We start from the raw sequence: 8,255 nt of genomic DNA on the forward strand, positions 1-8,255 counted from the left end.
CAATGGAGTACTCTGGGATAGCTCCTGGAGGCCAATACCATCGATTTGCGTCCGCACTACCCCAAATTCGACCCAGCAAGGTCGATTTTAGCGCTACTCCCCTTGTCGGGGAGGAGTACAGAAGTTGATTTTAAGAGCCCTTTAGGTCGATGGAAGAGGGTTGGTTATGTGGACGCGGTCATTTTAAAATCAACCTAACGCGGCTAAATTCGACCTAACCCCGTAGTGTAGACCAGGGATTAGGTACTTACCCTGCCCCATTACTGCAGTATCTGTGCTCCGCTCAGTCTCTGATATATCTATCCTCACAGCGCCCCTGTGAGGCAGGGCCATGCTATTATTCCCAATTTTCAAACAAGGAACTGCGGTACAGAGAGCCTTCTCCAGGATCAAACACAAATTCTGGGGCGGAAGAGGGAACTGAACCAGGTATGCCAAGCCCCAGGCCAGCACCCTACCGCTATCAATATACGACTTCTTCAACTGTGATAAACCTTGTTTTGGGTAAAATGCTCATTGAATGTGCATTGATTTAGATACTAAGGTGACAGATGCCTTAGAAATACTTGATAGACAAATATTAAAAGCCTGATTTCCCGTGACAGCTGAACAATGTTTTGTAAGAGATTATGTAAAAGGAGCACCTTCAGCTGCGTGCATGCATGCGCGTGTGTGTGCGTGTGTGTGCATATCTTCCTTCCATACACCCGCCATACTGAACTTCATGGTAGTGCAGCTAAAAGAAGTCAGATAGCACCCTCTGGTGGGCACATGGCTAGTTACTGAACCATGTGACACACCGGTTGTTTGTCTCATGACAAAAGGACACCGTGAGAGTCATTTTTTAAACGGACTGAATTCTGGTGAGATAATTATATCTATTCTTAGTGAGCAGGTAGAGGAGACTCTACCAAAAATATGTCAACTTGCCATTATGATAATGTTAGCCCTGGGAAAACTAATTGCCATGGCAGTTATTTGTGTGTCTTCTGGAACAACAATGGGAATGCTATGGATATACTAAAGATGTTGTCCTGGAGATCAGTGGTGTGCAGAGACAAACAACTAGTTTCCAGCAATGTTGCCTGGCCAGGAGAGGGAGCAGGCTGACTGTCCTGGAAGCAGCGGACACTTCCAAGAGCACAGCACAGCACTCCCTCCAACAACACCAGGGCAAGAGTTCAGTTCTTACTAAGCAAGAGTGCCTCAGGCAGAATCGCTATCACTGGGCATCCCTTGGAGGTGCCCTGTCCAAGAAGCCAGTAGAACCAACTCTGCTTAATTGCTGGGGTGTGATGGGCTCACGGCCCAAGCCATGCAGCCGCAGGCTGTGCGAGAAATATACCGAGGAGCGCTCTGTATCACTCATCTACGTCTCTTCATATATATACCATGGTGGGTGCTTTAGAAACGCAGGGACAGGACAGACCAATGGTTTTCAGCCTTTTCCACTCGTGACCTCAAGTTACCTCAAAAACGATTTTGCAGGATCCCCCCCTCCCCCCATTACGAGAAAGCCAGGGAGGCGGGCCAGGATGACGCTATGCAGCGGCAGGGTTGAGAGCTCATGGACACACAGACCAATCTGGTGGGAATGACTCTTCCCAGTGGCATTGGAGCCTTAGGCCAAGGCGCCCTCATTGGGCATTATCCTGCACTGACCACAAGGCCCGTCCCTGCCTGGCTCCCACCAGCACTCTCTGGAAAGCAGCTGAAGGTCAAATGTACGGCTCTGGGACAGCCGGTTTCTGGCCTAGGGCCACGTGGAAGGAGGGCGCCTGCGCAGAAAGCAAAGTGATGGCAGACCTAATGAGGGCAGAGGCTTCACGTGCTGTCACGGAGCATGCGCGAGTCACGGGGCGCATGCCCAGTAGCAGCCAAGCGGCAGAGCCTGGCCACGTGGGTTCCCTCGCTCGCCCTTTAAACCGGCTGCGCAGCACCCGCACTCAAGGAGACTCAAGGAGGCAGCGGCCCCAGGATGCCCAGGGGGAGCAGGAGCGTGGCGGCCCGGCCGGCTGCAGCCAGGTGGGGGCGGTGGGGCGGGTGCAGGGTCCCGAGCTCCAGGGGCTGCCCGGGACAGTGAGAGTCCGCGTGAGTCCCCGGCCCCGCTCCCGCTCCCGCTCCGGAGCGCGCGTGGGCTGCAGCCCAGCCCCTGCCCCCCGGGCTCCTCTGTGATCTGCCCCCGCGAAAGGTGCGGGCATGAGCTGGCGCTGGCCCTGCGCCCCAAGCCTGGGGCTGGTTCCGGCTCCTCGCGTGCCCTGTGCTTAAGCCGTGCCTCTCTCCAGCGCGACAGGGTGGGCTGAGGTGGCCTCGGGCATCGGCCCAGCTTCTGTCGCTCAGACCCAGAGCTCTTCCTCGGGCCTGGGGAAGGGGCTCTGAGCCTCACCGCGCAATACAAAGCCAAACAGCTGGGTTAGCATGAGCCCTTCGCCCACGTTCTGAGGGACCATTCGTGGTGAATCTCTCCAGACTGGTAGTGTACTAATCCCTGCCCCGTCATGGGCTAGCGGTGCCCTGGTTTCCAGCCTGGGCTGTCCCTTGCCCTGGCGATCACCCCAAGGAGGGCTTCACCTGGAGTGACTCCTCAAGTCAGCTGTGGGGGGTGGGGGCTCTGTGGGTCACCTTTGGTCTGCCTGTCCACATGCTCCTCCCCACAGTCACACCAGTACCGCCTCCTGTTGCTGGAAAGACAAGCCTCACCCTCTGGGATCCTGACCCTGCTCTGCAACTGGTTACTAACCAGTTGCGAAAGTACAATGGCAGCTGCATTCCTACCAGTGTCCTTGGCTGGTTGAGAGGGATGGGCATCTCAAGGTGACTTTAGCCATGGTGGTGTCATCTTGACATATTTGACTGGAAGTAGGTGTATGTTTAGAAGGTGGAATGAATTCCTGAGTTTGTGCACACAGAAGTGTGGGAGGAAGTAAATAAAACCCTGTTTCTGGGGTGGCAGTGCCAGATTTGTAACCACAAAGCTATTGAGCTGACTTCTGTGAAAACTGAGCAGCTGGGGTCCCTTTTCTTTCACTTGCTGCAAATCCATCTCAGAAAAATACCACACATTGTATTCTCTCTCTTTCCCACCCTTGGAATATACCTGGGTGGGACCACAAGCAGGCAAGCTGCTGGGGTATGTGATTCCTATGGTAGTTATCTAGTGTACGCTCCTTCCTTTACAAATTTCACTAAAATCTTTCTTTCTCCTCTCCTTGTTCATTTCCCTTGTACTCAGCAGTGCAGCCCCAGCTCATGTTCATCCTCCACCTTCAGCTGTTGCAGCCCCAGGTCAGCCCCAGCAGCCTGGCCTGATGGCCCAGATGGCTACCACTGCTGCCGGGGTTGCCGTTGGATCTGCGGTGGGCCATGTGGTTGGCAGTGCTCTTACTGGGGCATTCAGTGGTGGTAGCAGCACTGAGCCAGCGAAACCAGCCAGTACTATCCAGGTAATGCAGCTCCATGGTTTCATCAAGAAACTATTCTTCAGAGGTTCATGGAGTCCAGGAAGCAGGGCTGGTTATCTGGTGTCCTAGAGGGCCTACATACACTCCAAGATAACACAAACAATATCCACTTTAAGCCCCACTATTACTAAGGAACCTCTGAGGTGCTTTGTGTGTAGGAGCGTGTTTGTGCTTAGAACTAGTTTGGTCAGGCTAAACCTGTGATTTAAGTGGAGACAAGAGAACAGAACGTGATGCTAGTCTGTAGAGAAAACAGCCACGTGTGTATTATCTCTCTGGATTTGGAACATTGATTTATTGAACTTTGCTGGTCAGTTTGGCTTTAAACTTAATAAGATGCCTTTATTACACAGTAAAAACTGTCATTTTTATCAAAAATCAGTGGGTATAGGTATTTTGAAACTAGCTGAACTTAATTTCTGAAAGCCTGCCTTGGCTTTAGAAGTTTAATTAAAATAAATCATTCATTGACATTAACCTGCCTTTGTCTCTCCTAGCTGGAGAAGCTGATGCTGATCCTGATTGGGGCATAAAACATGTCCCCCCTTTTTTCATGTTTAATAGGAAACTTCCACCCCCTTTTACATAAACTGTCATTCCAAACTCACAAAGTGCCAGACTTGTTTTTTGGTCTCCAGCCCTGCACTTGTGAGATTAACCTTCTAGCCAGTTGGAGCAGAGCACACTAGCCGTGGGCCTTGCTGCTTAAAAGGAGGGGCAATTAGATGACTTTTCTGGGCCCCCATTTGTTTGAACTAGTCCTGAGTCTAAACTTGGGACTGGAAGGCGGGAACTTGCTAGTTCTAATCCTGCCCCTGATAATGGTTACTCTTTGGCACTGGAGTTGCTGAATTTCTCTGTGTAAAGTGAGACTAATCCTGACCAGTTTTACCGGGCTGTTGGAGATTAATGTGGTCCATAAAGAGCATGTGGAGATGCAGAGCAGCAGGTCTTGTTTACTTTCTGCCCGGAAGCAGTGTTGGGATCCACTTGCCCCCTTGGAGAGATGTGGGGCATCTGAAAGTAGAAATTATTAGCAAAGTGAAACCTGTGCCATGACTGTTACATAAAACTGAGCCTGCCCCAAGGATTAGCTAGATCTCTAGGTGCTGGGAAGGCAGGCTGTGGCCCGAATCTCCTTTAGAAAGACCTTTTTCTGCAAAGGCTGCAAAACCCAGGATTTGTGAGTTCAATCCTTGAGGAGGCCATTTAGGGATCTTGGGCAAAAAAAAAGGGGGATTGGTCCTGCTTTGAGCAGGGGGTTGGACTAGATGACCTCCTGAGGTCCCTTCCAACTCTGATATTCTGTGATGTCTGGACTCTTGTAGTCAAGGTTACTTGTTGGATGTGTAGCTGAATCCTAAAAGGCCCCCAGTATAGACTGATGGAGATGTTGCCTTCCCCAGCCTTCTGCCTCCCTGCTTCTCATCACTGCCCTCTCTAGAGAGTCTTTAAATGGGATATAAGGCAGTCTGTATTTCTGTTGTGGTAGCACCGGAGTATTGCAAATGGGGATTGTGGTCCAGTTGTCCTAGCCACTGGGAAAACAGATAAGAGTCCCTGCCTTGGTGTCTAGTCGTGCAGTCTACATAGCCGGTTCAAGTCCAGAAGCCTCCAAATTCCATCTGTCCTGCAGGAACAAAGTGTCAGCACAGGAACCCACTGGAACTCAATATAAAATGTGGTTGGCGTTTTAAGCTGTAGATTGTTTGGCTGAACGCTGGTCTAGTAATTTACATGGAATGTATGGGCCCAACAAGTCAAAGGTGTTAACCTAACAAAGTCACTGCCCAACAGTAAACCGTTTTAAACAAGGTCTGGGGTTTGGCATACAGAGACCTCAGCCTGCTTAGTACCATGGCAAACGCACCATTAAAAATCTTTTAACTTTTTATTCAAAGATACAGAAAAGAATGAAAGACCGTTACAGCATTTGAAATGTAAAGTTTTAAGGCCGCCTTTTTCCCTTTAGCTGGAGAGAGTTTTTAGAAGGAACTCCCCTCCCCTCTTGTCTGACAGTCTTAGATTGTATCAAAGGTAACTGTCCTTTTTGGGGAGAAGAGAATGTTAGTTGAGGTGGGTTGGAGCTGTTGCTGCTGTTTTTGTCTCAAAGGAAGCAGGATTAGACTTAATGAGATCAACATGAGGGGGAGAGAAGAACAGCAAAGATAGACAATAGAGCTTTTGTCTCTAGTTTTGACTCTCATTTGCAACCTCGATGCTGGAAAAACACAGGCATAGCACGTGGTTCTATCAGCACTCTGAGACCTGGCAAACTTGTACGGGCATTGGGCTGCTTGGGGTATTACTTTTAGCTGCCTCTTCCTGGTTACTGGCTTATAGCATTGTTGCAAAATATGCAGTCCCAGCCAGATGAGCTAGCTGCTTATTAGACAGAAGGGGAGAAAAGAGAGATAAGGTAGGGAAGGAAAAGAGTACCAAGTGGTGGTGGTCCTGAGGCGAAGTCTCCTATCCCAGATGATATTTGGCATTCAACCAGAGGTGATGTCATCTGGGTCCCACTCTCTGGCCTGGTCTGGTCAGGGCATCTCTCTGTATCAGGATGATGAGGCCTGGAGTCTCAGGAGATGGTAGGGGTACCAGCCCTGATGGTGAAGCTCACTCCAGTAGCTAATTTTTCCTCCCCAAAGTATCTTTCTTTGAGGACCCTGAAAGGGAGTAATGGGTGGAATAGCCCATCCCCAAGTTATTTTGTCAACCAGTTAGGCCTAATATCTGACACCAGTTTTGGTGCATTTTTCTTGTTACTAGTCATGATCTTAACACAGTCCTTGAATTATAGTTGTAGGCCTTTTTTTGTTTGGACTAGTTCAGTCTGTCCTTGTTGCATAGGGTGACCAGACAGCAAATGTGAAAAATCGGGACAGCGGGTGGGAAGTAATAGGAGCCTATATAAGAGAGAGACCCAAAAATCGGGATGGTCCCTATAAAATCGGAACGTCTGGTCACCCTATTTTTGCACCTTTTCCAGTCAACATTTGTTGTGACATGATGAAGTTTTAGTCGCTTCTCTCAGCTGAGCTCACAATTAGGGCAAATTTGTAGGCTGAATTATCACAACATAGTCCTCCTCCTACGTGTATACATCCGAACAACTTGAACAGCATAAAGGAAGCTTCCATTACTGCTCTGCATGGGGGAAAATGCTATTCTAACCTGTCATTTGGACTGCTCCTTTTGCTCATGTGAGAATATCGGTGTCTAGGAAAGGTTTTTATTTTTCAGTTATGGCCCTCGCTTCTGGCTATTTGGTTATGCACTGAGAATTTAGGACTGTAATTTATTTTGAAAACCATGCAAGATGATGGGACGTGAGCTCAGCTTAGTCACACATTTGCCCTGACTGGCAGGTAAACAGGAAAATCTAGACAGGATAGATCATTGGGACAGAAGAAGACGAATACAGAGCTTGTCTCCCTAAACTGGGATGTTTTTCTTCTTCTTGGGATGTCTGTAGGAGCCCAGGCAGCCTGCGTACCAGCAGCCGCAGTATGGACCTTGCCACTATGAGATGAAGCAGTTCTTGGAGTGTGCTACCAATCAGAGTGACTTGACCTTGTGTGAGGGTTTCAACGAGGCACTGAAGCAGTGCAAATATAATAATGGTGAGTTTTTTGCTTGGTTTCACTGCAGGGTGCAGACATGGGAAGCTGTCAAATCTGGGACTGACGAGCTAAATGTTTGAAAGAGAGTAGTGTGGCTTAGTCTGGTAGGGCTCTGAGCTTTCAAACAGCAGCTTGTTAATAGTTCCTCCTAAGGAAACAAAACCCCCTAAATGTGGAAGAGGTTGCTGTCCTTCTCTTTGAAGTGACTTCAAAGTCTCACATCTCTGCCATTTCAGTAGTGTAGTCCTCTCCATAAAGATGCTCAGGAATCATGGAAAGGGGAAGAGGGACACCTTTGGTCCATGTCTTAGCAGAATGAAAACGGTGGTCCAAATAGTGGGCTTGGAGATCCCTTTTTTAGGGGTTGGGTGCTCCTTTGGGGAGCCTACTCCTTTCCCAGAACACTGCCAGCCAGTTCCTTATTTCTTCATTTGCCAGAGGAGAAGGGTATCCTTCTCCTGGAGCAACATACTAAATAAATTAAGTGATGAGTAGACAAAACCCCCTTGTGTGCTTGGTTGAACTGGTACTCCTGTTTGCATGTTCTGGCTAATCATGGGGAGTTCGCCTCACTCAGGCATTTGACATATGAGGGTCCCTTCTGCCTAATGTTGAACTTGAGCTTCTCCATCCTCTCCTATTGTAGGTGTCTCCTCCCTCTTGTGAAGAAATTCAGCGCTAACACATGGAAACAAGAGCCTGGAGTACAGACAAGAATGGAAGAGACTGGAAGGGACAGCTAGTGACCAAAGTAACCAGTTGAAGGGAACGATAGTCCAACCAGCAGAAAGAACCACTTAGAGCTAACACACTTCTAGAATTGCCAGGAAAGAACGATGGTTGGAATTTGATGGGGCTTTTAGACTCCAGATCTCGTTTGATTTGCTACAGTGAAATATGTAATAAAAGGAGATGGTTTATTTTAATCTATTAATAGTTTGTTGTGTTTCTTATTGTAGATTAAACTGTAGGATGTCATTCTAATCTCTGAATGTGTTTTCTTCCCCTCTTCCCCAAACAAGGGGAGCAGAATCATTAAAATCCATGTAGCTGGATGACTCAGCAAAACCAAACCAAACAAGGCCAGGGCTGGATTTCCTCTCACAGGACATGTATACGACCACTGCTGTACTATTTTTGTCTGCTCGGAAGGCTAGAGCAGAGATAA

The 8,255-nt window shown here is 48.6% G+C and overlaps 1 protein-coding gene across 2 annotated transcripts; it reads left to right on the forward strand.

Moving 5' to 3' along the window:
• The first annotated feature begins 1,839 nt into the window (after positions 1-1,839).
• On the forward strand, positions 1,840-8,017 carry CHCHD10 (coiled-coil-helix-coiled-coil-helix domain containing 10). 2 transcript variants are annotated; one of them, XM_037878886.2, is made up of 4 exons: positions 1,840-2,025; positions 3,236-3,443; positions 6,940-7,087; positions 7,734-8,017. In XM_037878886.2, exons 1-4 carry the CDS (start codon positions 1,979-1,981, stop codon positions 7,751-7,753), a joined length of 423 nt encoding a protein of 140 aa, XP_037734814.1. In that variant the 5' UTR covers positions 1,840-1,978; the 3' UTR covers positions 7,754-8,017. The 2 variants fall into 2 exon arrangements, with proteins under 2 accessions (XP_037734814.1, XP_007063800.2); XM_007063738.4 differs by having other exon boundaries at positions 1,873-2,025; positions 3,233-3,443.
• Positions 8,018-8,255: the final 238 nt, after the last annotated feature.

Source organism: Chelonia mydas, chromosome 15, assembly GCF_015237465.2.
Source record: "Chelonia mydas isolate rCheMyd1 chromosome 15, rCheMyd1.pri.v2, whole genome shotgun sequence".
Taxonomy (NCBI): Eukaryota; Metazoa; Chordata; order Testudines; family Cheloniidae; genus Chelonia; species Chelonia mydas.